General features: G+C 40.8%; 6 protein-coding genes across 6 annotated transcripts; 1 reads left to right on the top strand and 5 right to left on the bottom strand.

The window, feature by feature from the left end:
• Positions 1 to 199: 199 nt before the first annotated feature.
• Positions 200 to 5,087, bottom strand: BCR41DRAFT_424092 (muts domain V-domain-containing protein; the record flags this gene model as incomplete). Its single annotated transcript, XM_022030371.1, has 8 exons — positions 4,363 to 5,087; positions 4,075 to 4,255; positions 3,655 to 3,960; positions 2,657 to 3,546; positions 2,110 to 2,523; positions 1,415 to 1,988; positions 1,136 to 1,329; positions 200 to 1,018 (listed from the first exon to the last, which is right to left on the bottom strand). The coding sequence occupies exons 1-8, from the start codon at positions 4,903 to 4,905 to the stop codon at positions 200 to 202; spliced, it is 3,921 nt and encodes a 1,306-aa protein (XP_021879022.1). The 5' UTR covers positions 4,906 to 5,087.
• An 876-nt stretch (positions 5,088 to 5,963) lies between these two features.
• On the bottom strand, positions 5,964 to 8,818 carry BCR41DRAFT_372779 (STE like transcription factor-domain-containing protein; the record flags this gene model as incomplete). The annotated part of the gene is made up of 3 exons (XM_022026718.1): positions 5,964 to 7,569; positions 7,689 to 8,494; positions 8,684 to 8,818. 3 exons carry the CDS (start codon positions 8,816 to 8,818, stop codon positions 5,964 to 5,966), a joined length of 2,547 nt encoding a protein of 848 aa, XP_021879021.1.
• A 5,023-nt stretch (positions 8,819 to 13,841) lies between these two features.
• On the bottom strand, positions 13,842 to 15,164 carry BCR41DRAFT_372777 (hypothetical protein; the record flags this gene model as incomplete). Its single annotated transcript, XM_022026717.1, has 3 exons — positions 13,842 to 13,963; positions 14,097 to 14,853; positions 14,964 to 15,164. 3 exons carry the CDS (start codon positions 15,162 to 15,164, stop codon positions 13,842 to 13,844), a joined length of 1,080 nt encoding a protein of 359 aa, XP_021879020.1.
• Positions 15,165 to 15,577: 413 nt separating this feature from the next.
• Positions 15,578 to 17,266, top strand: BCR41DRAFT_424089 (hypothetical protein). The gene is made up of 3 exons (XM_022030370.1): positions 15,578 to 15,976; positions 16,065 to 16,390; positions 16,772 to 17,266. Exons 1-3 carry the CDS (start codon positions 15,689 to 15,691, stop codon positions 16,971 to 16,973), a joined length of 816 nt encoding a protein of 271 aa, XP_021879019.1. The 5' UTR covers positions 15,578 to 15,688; the 3' UTR covers positions 16,974 to 17,266.
• BCR41DRAFT_325474 (hypothetical protein) lies at positions 17,221 to 20,405 on the bottom strand. Its single transcript, XM_022021585.1, has 11 exons — positions 20,092 to 20,405; positions 19,900 to 19,987; positions 19,588 to 19,793; positions 19,347 to 19,482; positions 19,111 to 19,240; positions 18,722 to 19,015; positions 18,548 to 18,625; positions 18,273 to 18,451; positions 17,983 to 18,142; positions 17,809 to 17,871; positions 17,221 to 17,700 (listed from the first exon to the last, which is right to left on the bottom strand). Exons 1-11 carry the CDS (start codon positions 20,334 to 20,336, stop codon positions 17,312 to 17,314), a joined length of 1,968 nt encoding a protein of 655 aa, XP_021879018.1. The 5' UTR covers positions 20,337 to 20,405; the 3' UTR covers positions 17,221 to 17,311.
• Positions 20,406 to 20,682: 277 nt separating this feature from the next.
• On the bottom strand, positions 20,683 to 22,689 carry BCR41DRAFT_358409 (scamp family-domain-containing protein). Its single transcript, XM_022025042.1, has 5 exons — positions 22,066 to 22,689; positions 21,637 to 21,890; positions 21,469 to 21,538; positions 20,980 to 21,105; positions 20,683 to 20,858 (listed from the first exon to the last, which is right to left on the bottom strand). Exons 1-5 carry the CDS (start codon positions 22,419 to 22,421, stop codon positions 20,726 to 20,728), a joined length of 939 nt encoding a protein of 312 aa, XP_021879017.1. The 5' UTR covers positions 22,422 to 22,689; the 3' UTR covers positions 20,683 to 20,725.
• Positions 22,690 to 23,055: the final 366 nt, after the last annotated feature.

Genomic DNA, 23,055 nt, shown 5'->3' with positions numbered 1-23,055 from the left:
TTTCGGTCGAAGAATAAGCGTATACAAAGAAAGAGAATAATTCAAAGCAATCGAAATGTAATGTTACTTCAGATGTTTACGTTGCCCTAACATAGGAGACTCACTTGTCCAAAAAACTAATTGTTTTGGACAACCAGTAATAACTTTGTAATCCTTTTATTCTTTTTATTTATAGTACTTTTTTTTTTTTTTTTTTGTTTTACAAACAGGCCATGCTCTTAAAGATGCGTCTTAGAACTTTTGACTCTTGCTCTTTTGATAGATGTCGGGCCCTGGCCCTCAGAGGGATTACGGAACCATCGTCATGATCTGCTGCTGCTGCTGCTCCACCTTGGCCGCCTTCGTTGATACCCATCGTTGCATTCTTTTGATTCTTTTTTGTATGATCATAGTCGACACGACTGAGCAAGTAGGCCAAATCCATGATTATGCCTTGTCCTACATTCTTGGTGCCTCGCATCAAATGTTTCTCCTCCTTCCATTTTGTTTCCTGCTTAAGCTCGAATGCCTCTGCCATCTCTTCAGCTCGATCCACAATCTTGCGAGGTACACCTGCCATATGAGCAACATTCATACCATACGACTTTTCGCATACTCCGTCGATGAGCTTATACAAAAAGGTTACTTCGCGATTGGTCTGGTCCACCTGGCATGCCATGTGCTTCAATGCCACATTTGGATCCCGCTCAAACTCTGTCGTAAGCGTACCATAATGCGTTGAAAATAATCCCAGACATCCGATTCGAGTCGATAACTCATGAAGAACAGAGTATGCAATTGCATACCCATCAAATGTGCTTGTACCTCGTCCCAGCTCATCCAGAATCACCATTGACTGGTCAGTAGCCTCGGCTAAAATCTTGGATGTTTCTGAGAGCTCTACCATGAATGTTGATTGTCCAGCCAGGATATTGTCGTTAGCTCCAATACGAGTAAAAATCCGGTCAAAGGGCGTCAATCTACACTTCTCAGCAGGAACATAGCACCCTAGCTGGGCCATGATAATCGCGATACAAGTCTAAGGCACATCAAAAATGTAATAGCCGTCAGATATTACGATATGCGGATAGAAAACAATCATGATTCAAAACAACAATACCATCCTAGCCTTATAGATCACATATTAACTGCTTACCTGCCGAAGCAAGGTTGATTTACCTCCCATATTGGGTCCTGTCAAGAGAATTAAGTTGGCGCTATTTCCGCCGAGAACCGTGTCATTTGGGATAAAATCAGAAGCGATACCTGGAATAACACATGGATGGCGCATTCCCTCGAGCTCCAAGACTGATTGCTCGCTCTCCACAAACTCTGGTCGACAAGCAGGCGCTGAGAAAACAGAAAGGAAAACAAATCCATTTGAATATAAGACGAAGAAGCATTTTAAGATCTTTTGAAGAGCAAAAACACTTACAACCAAGAGCTGAGCTACTCTTTGACAACGATCCAAGACAGTCGATCTCTGCCATGATTTTGACAGCTTTTAGCCAGTCCTTGAAGTTCTCATCAAATTTAGAATACAAACGGCCTTGAAGCTCTTTCATAATGGCACTCTTAGTTTCTTTAGCCTCTTGCAGTCTGTTGACAAGGGCGATTAGCTCAGGGTTATAGTATCGACTAACAGCGTTCGTTCCCGACATTTTTTTCCAGTTCTTAGGGACAGCCACCTTATTGGACACCTCAATCTGATATATTTCTTTACCGAGATCCTTATAAATAACTTTGGTTGTCTTTAACAGGCGTTTGGCCTTCTCAAGATGTTCTGCAAACTCAGAAGCAAGCTGTTTAAAATCTTCGTTGTTGGAATCATAATCTGTAGCAAAGCCGGGGTAAGGGACAATATCACCTTCTGTTGCCGCAAGGTTCTGGTCAAAAGCTTCATTAAAATAGTCGAGATATGGAGTTAAGTTAGGCATCTCCGCAAGAACAGACTCAAGCTTCTTTGATTTGAACTGCTCTGTATATGAGCTCAGTCGACGTGTTGTATCCTATTTTAGCGCCAGGTATTAGTTCATAGTCCGTTCCCATACTCTCCCTCCTTTTTTTTTTTTTTTTTTTTTTTTTTTTTTTTTTAAAAAAAAAAAAAAATAAAAATAGTAAAAAACTTACGATTATAGTTCGGAATGTCGAAAGGACAACGAGAAACTCTGAAACTTTGCATGAACCCGCGTGGATTCGACTCACGATACGCTCAAGGTCTGGAAACCTCACACATTTTTCCTCAAATAGCTCCAAAAATCCAGGTACGCGCATTAAGTCTTCAACAGCATCCAGTCGTGCAGAGATGGCAGAGCTCGATCTCAAGGGGTGACAGAGCCAGCGACGGAAGAGCCGCTTGCCAAATGGCGTAACACACCGGTTGAGAAGTCGAAAAACTGTGCCAGCTTCCGTGCCATCACTGTTATTTTGGAAAACCTCCAAATTTGAGAGAGTTTGTCCATCCAAGATGAGTGTTGATGCCTGACGAACAGGATCGTAAATGTGAAAATTCTTAAAGGACAACAACTCTTCATCCAGTTTCAACTAATAGAATATAGGAAGCACGGAAAAGAATCAACAAATTTAGTCCATTTCGCCAAAGTTGATGAAGTTAGGACATTAAATTGTCCTGCGCCTTTTTTTTTTTTTTTTTTTTTTTTTTTTTTTTATCGCTTACCGATCTCAGATACCAAATTAAACCGCCTAGTGCACTCATTACTGGGGCACAGTCGCACATTTTCTGTAGGGCAGATGGCCAGCATTCTGTGGCCACTGTTCCTGGGGTATTAGGGCCAAAGTATTCGCGAATCCTAATCTCATCGAGTGCTGTGACCTCATCAAAAAACTCTGATACCGGCCGCAGATGGTTCCAGATAGTATTGGGACCTAGGCTGTTTTTCAAGATCCGAATGCTTCTCATACTCAGACCACCCTTTTCAACAACAATCTCTTTTGGTTTAATCTGAGTTATTAAGGTCTCAAATTTAGTTCTATCCATGTCATCGTAGAACGTTGCTAGGTTGAATTCAGCTGTTGAAGTGTCAACAAATGCAATTCCAAACTGCGTAGGCAAATGCTCCGCTCCTTGTCTGGTCAATTCCTTGATAGCCATGCAATATGTCGCCATCTCGTTGGTCAAAAGCCCTGAATCTGTGAGAGTTCCTGCTGTCAGAATCGAATGTAGCTCTCGATGGATGACTTTTTGTGCTGAAGCCTTTGAAATGGCTCCATCACGCTCACGCATAGCCTTGCCAAGTGCGGTCTCCATCTGATCGACTCTTGCAACCTTATAGCCCTTGGCAATGAACTGTGCAGCCCAGTATTCAAAACTTGACTCGGGTACGCCGACCATACGCATATTGGTTCGATCTGTGAGCTTGAGATCAAATTGTTGGTGTCCAATGTCAGCATCGTTCTCGTACAGCTCGTAAAATTTGCCCTTTTTGAAAAACACAATAGAGTCAAAATGTTTCGACTTGATTTCCCAAAACTGACGCTCGAATTCTGTAAATTTCTTCCATGCATCATCGGGAACATAGAGCGTCCTGGGATCATAGTTTGGAGAACCTATTTTCCAAATAAGGAAAAACGTATTCTATGCAATTAGAAAAGTTTTTATTTTCACATTGCTGCTTCTGCTATGTCAAATTATAATGAATGAACAAGTTAACCTACCAATAGGGTTTTTTTCTGCATCCCTAATATCCAGAAGCCATCTATATCGGCCGGTATTTGCTTCTTCAAATTTGGCAGCACGCTCCTTCTTTTTATCGTCTTTGAGTAAGAGTGTGGGACGCGCTGGTGATGATGTTGATTTACTTGGAGAGGATGCTGGTTTATTAAAGATACTGGCCGTAGCTACGGGCTTGGCTGATACAGATTGCTGTGGATTGTTTTTTAAGATAGGCTGCTTATGACGTGTAGGCGATGGTGGAGCATCGTCATCGTCTTCAAGAAGGCTATCATCCAGATCTGCTTCATCTGTTAAAAGGATAAGGATGTATTTTTAATAACTGTAAAATCAAACAGCCGTTTTTAAACAGTATCCCTATATTATCATGACGATACCGGGATCCGGATTAAAAATTATCATACCGATGTCCATATTAAAGTCATCCTCAGGTAATGCAGCCGGTGCTTCGTATTCCGAATCTTCATCATCATAGTTGACTCTATTCTTCCTAAGAGCTTCAGTTTTCTTGGCCGTTCCTACATGGCCATCATCCTCGCCTTCTTCGTCCGATATTGCATAATGAATCCTTCTAATGCCTCGGCTCTAATTGTATCCAATTGATCATTATAATAATTATTTAATGTCCCTTGGGGCCAGAAGCTCAGTAGTATGCTTTTTTTATTTAAAAGATGTTCTCGAAATAAACTTACCGATCGTCTCGTGCCTGACGCCTGTCCCGTCACCACATTGTCTTCATTGTTATTATCATCTTTAAAATCTTCCGGACGCAGTTTTCGAACAGGTGAGTTGAGCGACAAATTCTTGACGGCAGCTGCAAACTTCTTGACCGATCGCGATTCATCCCTTGTCAAGGGACTCATCTGTTCATTTTCATCCTCTTCAAGGTCTATTGTTTTGCGTTTTGAAGAGCTTCGCAAAACAGCTTCATCTGTTGAGAATAAGGGCGACGGCGACTCGAGTGAGAATATGTTTACCTGTTTATCATCCTTTTTATTACTACTCTTGACAGGTGTCCGGAGAATAGAGTCTGATGTCGTTGATCCTGATAATGATGCTTCATTCAGCATGTCTTGTGGAGAAGTGGGAGCCATGTCAGCTCCATTATCGTTGGTGGCACATATAGGGGTAGATGTACCGAAGAATGAGAGAAGTGACCTTTGAGTCATGACAGGCTGGGTGCCCTGTCCTTTGCCCCGTGCTGGCGACTTTGTCGGTTTAAGATCTGATGTCATAACTCGCTGCTTAAAGAATGGGAGCGTCGATCAACACACAGGCTGTTTACCATCTTGCTGTATCTTTCATCACGTGACTAAAACTTCCACAGCCAGACATTCAGGCGACGAGAAAGGAGCTTTTTGAGTCCCGGACTTTGGTGCTTACACATTTTCCTTAGGCTGGACGCTCATACCATTCATTTGCTTGCCTGAATAGGCACATGACAAAGGCTATAGAGTCCTTTTGACAACCTGGGTTGGCGCCGTTATTTGGCGTCCTCTTAAATTTCGCAGTCACTTAAGCTTAATTGGCACCCTGGCAAAATTGTCAAGCAGGGAATAAATAGTAAAGCATCGTCTCTGTTCTTTCTTTTCCATTGAAAATCCGCCGTGCCCAAAAATTTAGAAACCAAGAATAGATGTGTAATCGTTGAAAATGCATGAATAACCGTGTTCTCAGATCAATGACTCGGGGTATTATCTAAGCGTCCCAATCACTGTTCGCGCTCCGACTTCAAGGCAACCCAAAGTGCTAAATGAGCAAGCTTTCAAGAGCATTGTGCGCTACTCCAAGGAACAAAAGAGAACCACCTTCAAGGATATTACCAAAAAAAAAAAAAAAAAAAAAAAAAAAAAGAAGATGCGTCGAGTATTTGCAATCCACAAACCATATTTAAATATGCATAAAGAAACGGCTGGCTTTTTTTAAACAGGAAAAAAAGTAAAGATTTGAAACACCCAAAGGTCTTTCCTAATCTCAGAGAAGATCTTAATGATGAATTGGGGAAAACACTACAAGAGAAACTGATAACGTTAGTTTACAAATCATTTACTGAGCTCAACCTCATAACGTAATTCGTCAATAACTTTTGCCGCGTGACTGTAATGGAATTAAACTTAATGACAACTTTTTGCAAGAAAAGAACTTTTTATAAAGATCATTTGTATATTTGTATATTATAGTACAGTAATAAATATCGTTGCTTTTTAATTTTACGTTGATTCTGTACAAGTGGAGAAAGTTGTAAATAAAAATTTTCGGGAGCACTAAAAAGAAAAAAAGACCCTATGGGAGTCTAAACCGATGTTGGAAGCATACTTCCAAGCGTAAACTCAAGGTACTCTTGATGATGGTGCGAAGGCGGCAGAGCCGTAGCATGTACAATTGGGAAATTGGACGGAGCACCAGAGTTTGAGGTCGCAACCGAAGCAGACGAAGCAGAAGATGAAGGGACCATCGAGGTCGCCAAGAAGTTTGCTGATGCTGCTGACGCTGCTGCTGTAGAGTCAAACGGAAATCGACCTCCAAGACCAATGGGAGTGGCAAGCGGGTATGCACCATATGGCGCATAATCGGTCATGACACTCCCATAGCCAAATGCTGCGCCATAAGGCGAATTCATCATCTTGGTTACTTCAGACAACACTGGAGTCGAGTCAATAGCGGCCTTGATGTTGTATTCATACTGATATCGGAGCTTCTCCATGTCTGAGATTTCCTCGCTTTCGTCCTCTTCTTCTTCATCCAGCGTATACAATGGAGGCGGGACTGGTTGGTTTGCAATGAAGCCACCAAAGCCAGCGGAGAGCGGACCAGCTGCTACATAGTGTGGATATGGTTGATTGGCAGTCATCATGGCCATTGCTGGCATGAAATTCTGACTAGCAAGCTCGGGAAACACGCTCGGGCGCTGGCTACTGAGAGCATAAGGAGGGTGCTGGGCTTGAAGCAGAGGTGTTGTTGCTTTGGCGTGGGGTTGACGGTGCTGCTGAAGCAGATATTGCTGCTGCTGCTCCTGATTCAAGGATGATAGACGCATCATGTTGAGCATGCTTGAATCTTCATCTTCATCACCGCTGCTGAGACCACTTAGGCTCTCACGTTCGCTCATGGACTCCATACCACGTTCCTTATGCATACGACGACGCTTCCTAACTACACTATGGTCAGAAGCGTACCCTTTAGATGCCCTCCGATGTTCGTCATTATCCTGCTCATCACCCTCAAGGTCAGTCTCCAGTTCAGTGTCTGCACGAGGAGCAGACGAGTCTTCGTCATTAGCCCAAGATGGTTTGTCATGAGTTTTACGATGAGCAGCGAGATTGTCGCTACGTGAAAACCGCTTTGAGCAGATGTTGCAAGCGTAGGGACGCTCCAGAGTATGCGTCCTCCAATGACGTTTTAAATGCTCCAAACGCTTAAATAGACGACCACATGGCTGTACAGGGCATGCATATGAACGAGAAGAATGGGAAGAATGGGAAGAAGTTCCTCCATGAAGAGATGGAAGTGATGATATGGAAGCAGATCCTTTATGATGGATGGGTCTAGTTGAATCTTGCATGAAGCTGCCAACTTGGCCACTCTTATGGCCAGTATTACCATCCAGGTATCTGTCAGCTAAATCTTGATCCAAGTCAAAGGTACCATTTTGTCCCTCACTGTGCAAAACTCCTTTGCTGTTGATGATATCTGAACCTCGTTCGATTTGTTCCGAGAGCATTGAAGGATTGGCAGTGGAACGCCTACGTCGTTTCTTGTATGTAGGTGATCCCTCAAACAGCGTAAAAGAACCGAAAAGGCCTGCATTCGTATCTGAGGGGTGGCTCATGACTTCTGATCCAATATTATGGGAGCCATCAGTATCAATGGGCACTTTGGATTCAGAATTGTCATCCGATCTAAGAAATATGCGTTATTGCAAACAATGAATACACGTTTGTCTTTCATTTGGTCTCAGAAGAAGGAAAAAATAAAATAAAAAATAAAAATAAAAAATAAAAAAAATTGTTTTACATACCCAATATCATCAAATGGATGACCATGCTGGAATCCTCTTCGCATCTCGTTGATTGATGCTCCGTTGCTGTCGTTACGAATAACTGTGGTCGATGTTGCTGACGATACTGCACCTTCCGGTACAAGCTGTGCTTGAGTGGGTGAAGTAGCTGAAGGGGAGATGGCTGCAGGAAGCTGGCGACTCATGGGAGCGACTCCATCCGGCGTAAAGCTCTGAAGTGTCTCGGTAATGGTATTCATCTCAATTGTTCTTCGAGACAAACGCTCAACCAGATCACGAACTGTCTCCAGAGTGCAGGACAAGGCGGGCTCGGCCACTGCTTGAGAGGTTGGCTCTGTTCCTGCTTGCTCACGTTTGAGATCACGCTCCATAGCATCAAGGAAAAGTCTATCATGAGGTACAGAGTACCAGTAAAACACTTTTTGCTTTTTCTGTGTTCGAATACAGTTGTTACGGTATAACATCTCCAAAAAGGGTGATTTGGGTTCTTCAAGACAGGCATCGGCACCAGGCTTGAGGTTTCGAAGGTCAGAGAAGACACCCTCCTCAAACTTTTTAATATTGCGTACAGGGCGACCAAAGCTTTCAAATCGCGAGACCAGGGAGCGTACAATGTCCGTGCCGGTTATATGGTAAAGCTCGTTCCAAAGGACACAAGATATCGTTTCGCCGGTCGGTAACAGGAACTTTGAGATTTCCATCTGATAAGTTGGGGCAGTTGTCAGAAAGACACTCAATCGATCAATTTCATCAATTCTTGATGCAGAGGCTGTGCTCAGAGCAAGGGAATCGCTCAGGAGGATATTCTGATGCTCATTTTGATGCTGTAGTTGTTGCAGTGTCTGTACTTGCTGCTGCAATTGTTGCTGATCCTGTTGTTGTTGCTGCGTTTGCTGCAATTGATGGTGATGTTGCAATTGTTGTAGGTGCTGCTGGTGTTGTTGAGGATGTGAGAGATGTTGACCATGTAATGAATGTTGTTGTGGTTGTTGTACAGATCCTTGTGATGATGGATATTGCTGTTGATGTTGAGATTGGATTTGACTATGTGAGTGCTGTTGTTGCTGTTGTTGCTGTTGTTGCTGTTGTTGGACAAAGAAATCCTGGCGCCTGGATGTAGCGGTCAACATAGTGAATGATTATGGGAAAACCAAGCTTATCTGGCAAAGCTTTCGGACCTAAATAAATTAGTTCAAAAAAGATGCGAGGTTGCGTATACGGAAGAGATGATAGTTGTCGGTTGAGTTGTTTACAAATTGACCAAAAGAAAAATAATTAAGCAAGGACGGGAAGTGAGAAACAAAGACCCAAGATCGGAGAAATATTGTTAAAAGAGCGTCAGTAAAAAAGTAAAGCCCATAATTTGAGATACAAAACTCCTGTACCGATGCACCGATACTACTATGATCAAAAAAATAAAAAAAAAAAATAAAAAAAAGGTAGAAGTATAATTGTATTACCTGTAATTTTTTGAGAATGGGATTTAGGCGGTCGAATACGTTGTGAAGTAGAAAAAATACCCCGGGTTCGAAGATCGCTGGAATTGGAAAAGTGAATCAGACAGCAGCGGATGCAAAATAAGGAAAATAAATAAAAATAAAACAGGAGAAAAAGAAGTAGAACAATGTCGAATGCCAACAGTGGTCCAAGAAGCACAGGATAGAGTAAATTAGTCGATATAAAGACCAATGTGGATGATTAAAGCATTCAAAATAATAATAGTAATAATAATAGTAATAATAACAATAATAAAAAAGGGAGACAAAGACTAGAAGGGATATCAAATCGAAGAGGAAAAAAAGGAGAGTAACGAGCAAAAGACGGGTCCTGGTCTAGGATGAGTTGAGATGGTGATGATGTTTTGCAAGGAGAAGGAGGAAGAGGAGGGAAGGAAGGGGGATTAGGGTCGTTGTTGTGATGATGGAGAAAGAAGAAGTAAAAAAGGCTACGGCTGTGAGAGCAAAGGCAAAATCAACAGATAAAAAGAAACAGTGAAGGCAAAAGGTTGGAAAAGGGAAAAGATAAAAAAGGCGGATGGATTCTTTTTCTATTGGGCAGATCGGGAAAAGGAGGTGTTCTTGAGATGCGCTTGGAGTGATGATAATGATGACGATGATACTGATGGTGACGATGTTGCTAACGATGCTACTGACGATGCTAGACAGAGTAAAGGCAGAGTAAAAAATGTTTCCGTTGTAGAACTACAAGACCAAAAAAAAAAATCTATTAATGAAAAGGAAAAAGGAAGGAAAGGAAGGGTGATTAGGAGACAAAGACAAGAAGGAATAGATTTTGGTAGGAGAAATGAGGAGAACAGAACAAGAAAAGAGAAAAGGAAAAAAAAAAAAAAAAAGAATAGAAATAAATCACAAGCAAATTAATACAGGAATAAAGAGGCGTAGGGTACAGTGATTGTTTTTTTTTTTTTTTTTTTTTTTTTTCAGTAACGGTTGTCTGTCATCTTTTTTTTTTTTGCCTCCTCAACGGAGAGAGAAAGTGGATGACAATGTCGATCAAAACTACAAGCTCTCCCCCGACCGTGGCCTTATACAAGAATGCATCGCTTATAGATCTCGAATTGTACACAATATGTCTGCTGATGGTGTGTATTTCCCCCATTCAAAAAACTCTAATATTTATACAGTTATTACATTATACATGTATATAATACTACGTAGTTATTGGTAGTAACGTGCAGTGAATGCAGCTGTACATTCATATATTATAAAGATGTATATTTATATATACAGATATACAATAAAGATAAATAATTGTACGTAAAAAGAATATATACACATTAGGTTATTAAATATAAACAAAATGTATACTTTTTATATCCATAATTGTCTTACAACTGGACAGTCGTACAGACTGAATTCAGGTACAGTTAGCGTGGTGTGTGTGCTTTGGCCATTAAGAAGTCTCAAGTAAAAAAAAGATTGACAAGAGTGTTTTATCGGAGCAATTCTACTGTTTCTTCACATCCTGGTGACCAAAACATCCCAAGCAAGGGCCCCGCCCCTTGACTCAGTAAAGCATACAACCATGCCATCATGCATCATATACTTCCTCATACCTCCAAAGAATGTGGCTCTTCTTTTTTTTTTGATCAATATGTAAGAGAGAGGATGAACGACTTTGCACAGTCGCATTCAGTCAATGGTCAACAGAACAACGGTAACAACAAACAGCTTTCTTCATCTTGGACTAGAAGCCAAGAAGGATAAGGACTTAGCGAGGGACGATACTCTGGATTCTTCCCAATAACTCTTGCCCCCTTTTTTATTTTGCATTGTTGCATTGTTGTGTTGCTGAAGGTCAACACGCGTTGAAATGCAATCTAGTTTTGGCACGGTCGACTCCACTTTTAATGCGGTTCATAAAGTGGGTATAACAAACAGTTCTAAAGCTTGTTTGCAGATGTTAAAAAAAAAAAAAAAAAAAAAAAAAAAAGAAAGTGCAATGACATAGTTGTCCTGATATAGTGGCGCCAGGAATAAAATGTATAACATGAAAGTACAGTAGAGGACCATGTAGTGTGGACGCTGTTTTACCCCTTCTCGCCCCCTCTGTTTGATTATGAGATGATGATACAGACTCAAAACAGGGAGTGTCAAAAAAACAAGGGGTGTGAGAGATTTCAAACACCAAGACAATCGCATCATGCACACAAACACTAAACACAAATTCAACCTGCACAACACGACGCCATTCATCTTCTAAATGGAAAGTATAAATGATCTATTGTATATATATATATATATATATATTTGTATTACATCTATTCCATAGAAATATTATCAACTGTTTGCCAACAGAATTTACGCGCCTCTTTCTCTCAAATCTGGACTAGCTGCGGAGTAAGAAAATATCCCCAATGCGAAAATGGCAGATGGGAGCCATTCTGGGTTCAGGAGGCGAAGCAAACCATCGTAATTGCTTTCATGACAGCAAAAAAGAAAAAAAAAAAAAACCGTCTTTTATGACAGCCTACCATGCCACAGCAAGCATCAATAACTTTCTTTCTTTCCATCTTCTTGTTTAATCTCTTCTATGGCTACTTTTGCAGACCCAAAATTACTCAATTAGTTCTGTTGTAAAAAAAAAAAAAAAAAAAAAAAAAAGAAAGGAGAAAGGAGAAAGGAGAAAGGAGAAAGGAGAAGTAAATAGAGCATAGCACGCAATAGGAGAAGCACTGAACTGGCTTTTGGTCCTAATAAAGACTAGCTGAGGAAGAATACGATGGCTCAGTTATACCAAATATTATATATATTGCCCTTGGCTACAGAAAGAACACTCATTGCAAAAAAAAAATAAAAAATAAAAAATAAAATAATAGAATAGATGCTCACAAAAATAATAATAAAGGCTTTACAGATGGTATTATCGAACGCTGAGGTCATATTAAAGCATAACATAATCAGATGTAGGAACAACATTGTGAAATTGCTTATGAAAGATCTTTACAACAATAAAAGTATTTCTAAATCTGTTAAAAAGAAATGGTTATCGGACCAAGGAGATACAAAGGTGTAGATGACTGCAATAGTTGAAGTTCATGCCTCATGCCGCTTCGATTTGTACAAGTGCAGATATTTTCTCCTCTTCGTTTAAAACAAAGCAAAAAAAAAAAGGTTCATAAAATCCTTGTTCAAGTAGCACCCATGGACGTGATCGAGGAAGCAAGACTTTGCAAATGCAGATGTAAGACTGATGAAGAGATGTACATGTATATATACCAAAAGATTCTCTCGCTTCTCTTCAAAAAAAAAAAAAAAAAAAAAAAAAATGGAATAGCAAGCTTTGTACATGAACAGTACCGTGAGCAAAAAAAAAAAAAAAAAAAAAAAAAAGTGGGACAACGACTACCGTCTAAACGCATTATTTTGCCGAAAACTAAACACAACAGACACAATCATCTGAGAGCACCGCGTGTGCATCTTGGCCAATGACAAAATGTACAAAAGTCCTTCTGTTCTAGTGTGGGCACATCATTCTGAGCATCTTGTGCAACTTGTGTATTTGTGCAAGTTCCCACTGTAAACAAAAACCAAAACCAAAAACCAAAAAAGTGCGTTGCTCTCACCCGTGAAAAGATCTAGATGAAACAAATGAAACGACAAGGGCTGTAAATGAGTTTCCCCTAAAAAAAAATTTTCTCTTACAATCGTATGGCTTCAGGCTGCCTGCTTGGGAAACCCCCTTTTGTATCAGGTTATCTTATTTCAAAACGTTGTTTGACTGTGTGTCATATTCATCGTAGAAGCAAAGCGGCGCGCGCGTTTCATTCATTGGACGCGTTACTTTTGATTCCCCACACTCACTCACTCACTCACTGCACACACAAAAAGAAAGTCAAAATTGACTTACTAGAAACTGTTTCCGCAGCCTTTCTTTCCTTACCTTTATTGCAAATGCTACTCCGAAACAACAGCTGGCGCTTTGACCGTATTCGTTAGCAACGTCCAGAAATAGATTGTTGAAGCGTAGTGAAGGATAAGTGGATGAACCACAAAAAGATAAAATGTGTAAATGAGAAAATGGCTTTGGACGGTTTTGCAAAACGTGAAAAAGTTCGCTATAAATAATTATGGCAGTAAAAAAAGTAGACAGCAGTATACACTGCTACCCTTAACTAAACGAATGTGGTTGCAACAGTGAGAAAATGAGGTTGGTGAGAGAGAGAAAAGAAAAGACGAATAGAACAAAAGGAATACCTGTATGACTTAGATGTGAACAAATCTAATCAACCAAATGAAATTGAAATCGAAATGAGATTTAGGTATTGATAGATTGATACAATGAAATGAATTGAAATGAATTTTGAGCAGATTCAACCCAAGAACGAAATGAGAGTTGTTTGGAAGAAGATGTGTCGCTGAAATGGCCTCAGCTAGTAATCTTATGTAACAATAAGCTGCAAAAACTTGTCTATCCTGTGCCTGCCATTTTCAAGAAAAACGTGGTTATCCAACCCAACAGTTCGACGCTAAACTCTCCCTCCTCAATGATCTGTTTATCAGAAGGGAAACTTTTATGCATTTTTTGACAATTTGATCACCACATTCATGTTTGACCACTGGCATTTCATGCTAAAATAGTGAGTGATACTATTCTTCTATTCTTCCTTGGATATTGTTTTATCTTGCCATTTTATGGCTTGTTGACGAAATTAAACGAGTATCCTCCCGTCGAAGGATCCTGCTTCATCTGGAAATTGTCTGTCGACAACCCAAACCTCCCAAGAATTGAATTGCCCATTGACTTTAGCTTGCCTTTTTTTTTTTTTTTTTTTTTTTTTTTTTTTGACGGGGAAAGAAAACATAATAAGAGATGAATCAATTGCTGTTTTTTTTTGTTTTTTTTTCTTTTCTTTTTCTTTCACATTTGCACAAGAGCAGGACTTACCAATCATCTCAGCTTTTTCTTTCTCTAATAATTCCTTCAAAACCGGTTCCATACGCTTCAATGCCTGCTCGCTAGTCTGAATCATCAAACGATGTTTCTTTTTAGCTACCTCATCAAGATCAAGCTTCTTTGGCTTAAAAGTCGGGAGATTTGGTTCAGGTGTGTTAGGTCGTATTGAGGTCTTCGCATCTCGTGAAGTTGATGACGACGATGACGACGATGATGACCGCTCTGATGACTTAGTTGCGATGGTGTCCTGCCCCTTGTCAATACCGCCTTGCTCCAGGCTATCGTTAACTTCGTATCTGGGTTCAATTAATCCAAGCTCGATCTTTAATGTCTCGATCACCATTTCATGATCTTGCTTGGCCTGGTTCATGCTCGACAAAGTCCCTTTTAATTCTTCCGCCTGAGCTTTGCGTTGGAGCGCACGCATATAGGATGGATCCAGTTCCAGAGCGGTTGCACAGTCCTCAATGGCTGCGTCATAGTCTTTAAGCTTGATAAAACAGGCAGCCATGTTGGCATGGTAAACAGCTCGCTCAGACCTGTATTTTTTAGTTATTGCATTGAATACTTTGTCCATTTTATCCTGATCTGCAATATCCTTATCAGCGTTAGCAGCCGTTGATGGGGTTGCTTCTGCAGGACAAGTTGACAAAGCAAGTTGATAGCATTTCAATGCCTCTGTGTAGCTGCCCTGTCCAAAATGTTGATTCCCTGCGACCTTATGCCGAGTCGCTTCTTCAAAGAGCTCCTGTCGATAAAAAAAAAAAAAAAAAAAAAAAAAAATCGATTAGTATTTGACTACAAAAGCAAGGCCAAAGAAATAGATTAAAGGCAAATGATGAAAGACAATTCACATACTTTGTCTTCTGAAGATTCCATTGTATGAATTGGTTCGATGGTTTCCGAATTGTCTACATGATTGCCATTACCATCCTTGTCCTTGCCTTGCGATGCTACTTCAGTTGCCTTTAGTTGTGATGTTGTGTTAGAACCATGAGTCTCCTCAAGGCCAGAGTTTATTGTAGTTGGCTCTTCTATGATCTCCTCAATGACGGCCATGCTATTACTGCTTTTGTTGGTGTAATGATAGTAATGGTGGTGTCTGAATGTGTAGAAAAGAAGCAGTCCTCTTGACCCTCTCCTAATGAAGCTAATAAAGGGGCCTGTGTAGACACTGTGTTTAGACAGAAAGAGGATCATGACTTATCCAAGACGCACAAACAAAGTAAATACACACGCATAACAAAAACATTCACGCTCGACCGCTATCAATGCATGTGCACACGCGTATGTACTCCTTCTGCAGCTTTTAGACCCAGCAAAGAAGATGGAACAATGGCTTGACAATTGTAAAAAAAAAAAAAAAAAAGTTTTTTTTGTGCTCCCATCGGGTATCCTCTCCCAGAACGGGAAGGATATCCATTCTTGAATGATAATTGACTTCAGCCAGCTTTTGTTTTTTTTTTTGTCTTCTCCACTCTTCTTTCCTTCTTTCCTTTTTTTCTCCACTCCCTCATTCCTTATTCTCTCTCACCACTGCCACTCCAACGCTTGAACCAAAGGACAAAATATTTATAAAAGTTATGGCGCTCCATCCAACCTTGCTCAAGACCCTCAACCTGGTCACCTATCTTCTTGTCGTGGCAACCGGTGTGTTCTATCGAGAGTTCCTTCAAGATATTTACGCTTCACGTCCCAATTATCTCGCCAACAATGAACTGGGCTTTATCGTCCCAGCTACCGTCTGGGCTCTTCTTGGAGGATTCGTGATTGTTCAATGGTTTGATTTTGCACATGACGTCGTTGTCGAGGCTATTGACTGGCACTTGTTTGCCAGCAACTTGGTCGTAATCTTCTGGGTTTTCAGCTGGGTAAGTCATAAAAGCGAATTGAATTTTTTTAAAAAAAATTGCAGGTGATGAAACAGCAATGGTAACTTTTTCCCTTCTTCCTTATCAGAAATTCGACTGGTTGGTGGTTAGTGAGGTCTTACTTGTCATCAATGCGATCCTTATCTGGAGACTGTACATCAAGATGCGTGACTTCACAGCTACCAACATTGCCGACTATGCGTTCGTCCATATTTCATTCTCGATCTATACAGGATTGGTCTGGTTCGATGTTCTTCAAAACTTCTTTACAGCCTTTACAGATAAGGAAGGGGGCCCTACTTCCTGGACTGCCCTTGGTGCTGCCGCCGCTATCTTTGTCATGTTGGCTATCGGTAACTACCATGCCGAGTTTTCCAAGGACCCCGATTCATGGGCTGCCATTTCTATTGCTCTGTAAGTTTAAATTACCCACGTCGCAATGGAAAACTGCAAGGCGTATAGCCAAGTTTCTTTATTATTTCTTCTATCGCCTGTCTTTTTTTTTTTTTTTTTTTTTTTTTTGCTTTGTGCGGCCATACTACCTACTATTAAAAACGATAGTAGCTAGCTAGGAACATATATATCTTCCCGCTCCTTATCGTTGTTATTATTATTATCGACGATCATGTTTTCTTATGGATGTCAAAGACCATGAGTAATCCACAAAACGTCTCACAACATGTACCTGAAAGGATTTTTTTTTTGTGCTAATCGCATCAAATCACACGTCCACACTCGAAAACACAAACAAACACACAATATCCCCGCGTGCTTACTTTTTTTTTTTTTTTTTAGGATGATTTTGAGCATCAGTTTCGAACAAGGTCCTAGCGTTCCTATTATCTATCTTGTCAGCTTCATCAGTTTTGGCTGCTTGCTCGGTGCTTTGATTAGGCGTCTTGTCAACCATATCATCCTCTGGCGCTCTCCCGTCTGGCGTGATGATGAGATCCCTACCTACAACAATGGCGAGCGATCCCCTCTCATTCGTCAATAATAGAAATATATACAAATCTCAGTGATAACTCAGCACAACACTACAGCTCCAATAACAGTAGCAGCAATAGCGACAGCAATGGCACCATTAGCATATTCTTATACACTCGTTCGCCTCATATACCACTTATTTTGCGCACCTAGAAAAAATACATCCACATTCCCTTCCATGAGCGTGTCTTTCTCTCGATCTTACTTCATCATTATTTTTTAATAAACAAATTCACAAGTTTAAAAAAAAAACCATTGGGCAAGAGCGTTTTATTGTCGCAGGCTTGTTGATGATAAAGAATTAAGGCGGAAGGGATGATGTTAAAGCACTTTAGTTCTCCATGAATATTAGTGTTCGTCATGCGCATCATCTTCAGCATCTTCGTCGTCATCTTCGTCGTCATCCTCGTCCCCGTCGTTTTCGTCTTCATCTTCTTGTAATAAACCGAAAAATCCGCCAATACGCGCATTCATCTTGAATGAACCCTTTTCATTAGACTCTTTTCCCGTAACCTCTTCTTCAACCGGAAGGTCTTCCTCGTTTTCATCATCCTTTATTGTTGCGCTAGGTTTTCTTCGCTCATTTTGCCTATCATCGCTCCCGGAGGCAGTCGCCGAAAAGGCATCATCCGCCTCAGTAACTTTTAATTTTTCATACTTGGTGCTAGTAAAAAAGCCTGGTGGTTTGAAAGATAGAAGAATCCGACCATCATTGGCCAATCGGAGAATAGCATTGGCTTATGACCAGGAGAAAAAAAAAAATAGGCAGCAACAGTTAGGAAAAGTCGAAGGATTTCTTACCATCCAAATGCCAACTTTCTTTAAATGATTTAATCACAACTAACCTGCTCGATAAACATCAGGATGGGCTGATTTAGCAGTCAAGAAACCACGTTGAAGTGCATATGCTTAACGTAAGAAAAACAATAGTGATAGCAATAACGATAATAGTAAGTCAACCATGTTTTTCGAGCCTATCTTTACGCCGTTAATTCATTTCAATTGATTTTTTTTCTTACCTTCACAGACACCAAATGATGACCATCGGAAAGGTCCGCGTTCATAATTTGGCGGCGGATCCAATTTGAGCAGACGAGGAATGTTCACACGCTCTGCTAGATATTGTACCACAGAGTAAGGCTCCTGCACTTGTGCAACAGGGTACATTCCAGACAAGATCTGTTTTCCAGCAAAACAACAACAACAACAAAAAAAAAAAAAAAAAAAAAAAAATGAGTGGACCCGTAACTTTGTAAATTTTCAGAATCTCAGCTTATCCTTGCCCACAGATTCTACCAGCCTCACGTACTTGAAGCGCTTTGGGTAGTAAACTCGGGAAAACAAGCCCTGGCGAGTCGCATAATCTGACGTTGTGAGTCAGATGGATAGTTTGAAAATGCTTTGTATGTCCTGGTGTCTTGCTAGTACTGACCACTGTACGACCCATGATACTGTTGATCAAGGAGCTCTTGCCAACATTTGGATGTCCTAGAAAGGATTTATATGGTGGTGTTAAGTTTGAGCTTCAATTTATAAAGCAAGGCCTTCTCTGAAAATGTGACATCGCGATAATACTTTAATTACCAACTAAGCCAATCGTCACATAATCTTTGTGAGGGACATGCTCATCCTCATTAATGTCCACAGTCTGTAGTGATACAGCTATAATATGTTAAAATGACGAAGAGAATATGGTGTAAGCAGAGAGTATTCTACCATCCAAGACATGCTTACGAATTAGATCGTTCATGGACATACATAATCCTGCATCACTTTTCTTGAGTAAACTTTCTTGTTCCTGATTTCCATCTTCTCCATCTTGTTCGGGAGTATTGTCGCTAGCTCCATCACTTTCGCGATCATCCTCTTCATCGCTATCCTGGGGTCCATGGCCCCTCTTGTCAGCATCATATTGAGCGACGAGGAGATCCCAATCCACCTGATCACCATTTTTTGCAAGTTCTACATCTTTGCATGCCATCAACACGTCTCTGACACCGACAGCGTTGTAGAATCTACGCCTCGGTCTCTTCACTGCTCTCTGAATTGCGGCTAGAATAAATGAAGAAAAGAAAAAGTTAATTTGACCGTAATACCATGGGAGGATAGTAGATGGCAAAACAATTTCATCCGCAATTTTTGCTAACCAGTACTGGAATCGTTGATGAACGTAGGATCAGGGGAATAACAACTGAAGGATGCAATATGAAGCTCTGGGAATTTCTCTTTAAAGTATTGTTTCCACGCAAACACTGTACTTGGCGCCACCAAATCAATCTTTAAAGGAAAAAAAAAAACAAAAAAAAAAAAAATGCTTAATGACATCATTGCAGTACAAAATTTGCTTCTGGAAAAGTTTTCAGAAAAAACCTTCAGGAATCACCTTGTTGAATACCACCACGAGCTTGCGTTTCATGTCCTCGACTACATACTGATAGAGTGATGGAGGGAAGTGGATAACTGGGTGCCGAATGTCGACAATGATCATGATAATGTCCGAAATCTCGAGTACTCGCCACCTTGAGAAATCAGTTTAAGGAAAGCATTAGTATAGAATGGTTTTCCTCAATCATTAAAAATTATCTCCAGTTTAATTAAGAAAAAAAAGATAAAGAGTTGCGTACAGCTGGCGCCAGACTTCAAGATTGTGTTCAAAGTAGCTCAATTCTTCTGCTGGGTATTGGTTATAGACAGAATCCATCCATGCTTCAAACATCCTAGTTTCGTTTTGTTCGAGTTGCTGAGGACTCATCGAATAATCCCATTTAGGGCGCTTGGGGAACCCAATGATTTCTGGGAACATTTCCTCAAATGAGACCTCTAACTTTGACTTTGTGCAAAAGAAGAGAAAAGCAAAAAAAAAAAAAGTATCAGCTTCAGGCAGCCGGGGCAACCGAGGATTGCAACAAGTGGAGATCTATGGTGGGAGGCTTTACTTCAGGCAGAAAGTGGAGTGGCTGCATACTGGCTCTTCTTGATTCTTCAATTTCTGCTTGAGAGCGCTTGATAAACACCGACCGGAGTCTTGGGAATATAGAGAAATGGACATTTAGTTCGAATACCAAGGGTACACATGCACATACTATGATTCTCGGATAGTCGTTGACGATATTCCTTCATTTGATTACCTCGTTTCTGCAGGATGATTGGAGTTCTCTTTCACTGGCCGTCCACTTCCATGCGAACCTTGTTTAGGTTCATTGGAGAGACTCTTGACAAAACGCCCGTTATATGAATCAACTGTCGCATTGTTATTGATATTGTTCGTATGCTCTTCGTTCTGCTTTCCCTCTACTTTCTTATTGTGTCGAGCGCGTCTCTCTTGGAGCTGCTTCTTCTTTAGAGCACCACTGAATGCTTTTGGACGTGGCATGATTGGCTACTAATTAATCGAATGCGCTTTGCGAAATGGAAAGTGACGAATAAATGAGCTGAATTGAGTCTTGGGAGAAACGCCTTTTCAACGGAGTAGCGTGACCTCTTTCTTTTTACTTTTCTACTGCTGCGGGTGGCGTGCGCGAATGGATCTGGTTCACAACGAAGTTTCTATTGCTGCGGGTGGCGTGTGCACATGGATCTGGCTCACAAAGTTTCTACTGCTGCGGGTGGCATGTGCACACGGATCTGGTCCTATCCACTTCACAATAACCAATGGTTTATCTTTTTTTTTTTTTTTTTTTTTTTTTTTTTTTTTAATTGCTTAAAAAATAATTCTATAAATGTACGAGAGTATGAATAGGGGTCAGAAGCAGCAAGGTCAGCTCAGACCCTATTACCAGTTGCAGCACTCCAGGCAGCATTCTGAACTGCCTGATTACGCACGGCAGAGGATGTAACCTGGGCCTTGGCCTGATCAAAAGTATGTCCCTGCTGGTTATAATGCATGTGAACCTTGCTGTATCATCATAGAGGCAGAAAAATTCAAGATGGAAGGACTATTTTAGTGGAGTATCAAAGAACACTCAAGCAATAAATAGAGTATAAAGGCTAACATTTTTTTTTGTATTGCTTCATACCGGTAAAAGAAAAGGCAGCCGCCACCTTGAACAAACCAGAGTATGGTTGAAAATACGCAGAGAATTCCAGCGAAAATATGGTGGCCATTGAACACCTGAATCATGTTTATCAGACCAGCAGATCCACTAGCAATACAAAGTTTGGAAGTCAGGGAATACAGCATATGTCAGCAATGTTCTAGTCAATTGCCTGTCTTCAAGCCCATGGTCTTTGATGACCATTTCCCGGTTGAAAGCCGATAGTAGCATCGTCCATATGGATAGTAATCCATTCAAATGGCTGTCGAATAGTAGACTGAAATTCAATGATTGAAATAGTGTTTACAAGAGTCATATGAGGAGTTTGACTTTTGACCTGATCTAGATCCAGTGTTCCTTGCCTGCAACTCCTGTTTGTACACATCATGCCACGCTTCCATGCTAAATGTACTGCACACTCTGTATCTGTCGCTCCTGTCTACAATTGCATTAGTGTTTCATTATACATACGTTGATGGGAATCCAAGAGCCATGTAGAAAGCGAAAAGGATATGGAAGCCATTGAAAATAAAGTAAAAGTCTAGCAACAAGACAAGACAAGACAAGGTTAGAGAAAGGCTTATATTACATATTTTTGAAAAGAAAATAAGCAAAAAAAAAAAAAAAAAGCTCGCTTACAATAATACATCGACATCTCCTTCATAAATGCATTGTATACAGGTCGATACCATAGCAAAAATGAGGCTGCAGTGATAGTGAAGCAGTACCCGAGAGAAACCCCCATGTCAGCAGCACCATTTGGAATACCAGCAAAGAGCATCAGCATACAGGCAAGGAAGTTGAGACCCAGAGTCGCAAGGAGTGCCAGCCACAGGTTGTATATGAACTTGACTGTCGATTGATGTGCCTTTGGAATCTCTGCCGGGATTGACCTATAGTTCAATGAGCAAAGAATGATACGGGTAGTCCAAGTGTTAGAAAAAATAAGGGTCGCGAGTTTGAAAGCAATGTATGGCGCAATGTAGTAGTTTGATGAAAATGAGAGCAGCACAATGTAATGTATGACATATCCAAAATCAAATAAGCAAACAATGGAGCGAGGCATACATGTAAATGAGGGGATAGAATTTTGGAAAGTTGTTCTTGCCCTGGGTCCGGACACGTTCAGCCTCTACTTGGGCAGCCTGCATCTCACGTTCTCTGGCAGCTAATTCCTCCTCACGACGACGGAGCTCTGCAGCCTTCGCTGCAAGCTTGGGGTCTTCAGCGGGAATGGAAGAGGGGGTGGTCTGGTAAATCGAGGACTGACTGTCTCCATACTGAGTATAGGATGTGTAGTCCTGACCAATCTCTGATTTTCCAGAGTGTTCCGTCAGAGGAACATCAGCCTGGATCTGATTTGAATCCTCAAATGGATTAGTTTGATTATACTCGGATTGCTCGAAAGGGTTCTGTGAAGACATTTCTCTTTTTGCTATTCACTTTGTCTGAGCTGCAAGCCGTTGAAAACTAAAACAAAAAGTGAACCGTGATGGTGTGTTGCTCTTCGGATGAACAGAGATGAGACTGAGAGACAAGAAAAGAAAATATTGGTATGGTATAAGATAAGACAGATGGTAATTGTGCGAGCGAAAATAGAAGGAATGAATAAAGAGATAAGCGTAATGATGCTGAAGACTAAAGAGCAATGAAATATATACAAGTCTTAGGATGGAAAGGAATCAATACGCATGGAGGTCTTCACTAAACAACACTCGCCCATTTTTTTTTTTGTTTTGTGTGTGCCCCTGGGCACAACAATATTAAGTACACATGTTGCAATACAAGTCAATGTGTTCATGTACGTGCAAGAGATCCACGACATGAGCATGTTTGTCATCTACAGCTGCTGCTTCGCCACATCACACATTCTCAATCTATTCCTCTACGCCACCAGACGCGTCCCTTTTTCTTTTTTATAGATCCATATCATTTCGTTGGAAAAAAGAGTGTCATTATTGCTGGCTTTCCGGGCACTCTGCTTCCCATTGACAGGGGAATTCAAAATAAAAAAGTGAGCACATTAATCACCAGTAATCCACTCACAGACAACAAGTA

Source organism: Lobosporangium transversale (assembly GCF_002105155.1).
Source record: "Lobosporangium transversale strain NRRL 3116 chromosome Unknown BCR41scaffold_33, whole genome shotgun sequence".
Classification (NCBI taxonomy): Eukaryota; Fungi; Mortierellomycota; class Mortierellomycetes; order Mortierellales; family Mortierellaceae; genus Lobosporangium; species Lobosporangium transversale.
Note: the sequence above shows the minus strand (reverse complement) of the source record. Positions and strands in the feature narration are given on the sequence as shown.

Coding starts and splice junctions, on each gene's coding strand:
- BCR41DRAFT_424089 (XM_022030370.1), top strand. CDS start 15,689: ATGGCGCTCCATCCAACCTTGCTCAAGACCCTCAACCTGGTCACCTAT. Junction 15,977..16,064: donor TCTTCTGGGTTTTCAGCTGG/GTAAGTCATAAA, acceptor CTTCCTTATCAG/AAATTCGACTGGTTGGTGGT. Junction 16,391..16,771: donor GCTGCCATTTCTATTGCTCT/GTAAGTTTAAAT, acceptor TTTTTTTTTTAG/GATGATTTTGAGCATCAGTT.
- BCR41DRAFT_325474 (XM_022021585.1), bottom strand. CDS start 20,336: ATGCCACGTCCAAAAGCATTCAGTGGTGCTCTAAAGAAGAAGCAGCTC. Junction 19,794..19,899: donor CACTCCACTTTCTGCCTGAA/GTAAAGCCTCCC, acceptor TTTTGCACAAAG/TCAAAGTTAGAGGTCTCATT. Junction 19,016..19,110: donor CATCAACGATTCCAGTACTG/GTTAGCAAAAAT, acceptor CATTTATTCTAG/CCGCAATTCAGAGAGCAGTG.
- BCR41DRAFT_358409 (XM_022025042.1), bottom strand. CDS start 22,421: ATGTCTTCACAGAACCCTTTCGAGCAATCCGAGTATAATCAAACTAAT. Junction 21,539..21,636: donor GGAGATGTCGATGTATTATT/GTAAGCGAGCTT, acceptor TCTTGTTGCTAG/ACTTTTACTTTATTTTCAAT. Junction 21,106..21,468: donor GCTCTTGGATTCCCATCAAC/GTATGTATAATG, acceptor TTGTATTGCTAG/TGGATCTGCTGGTCTGATAA.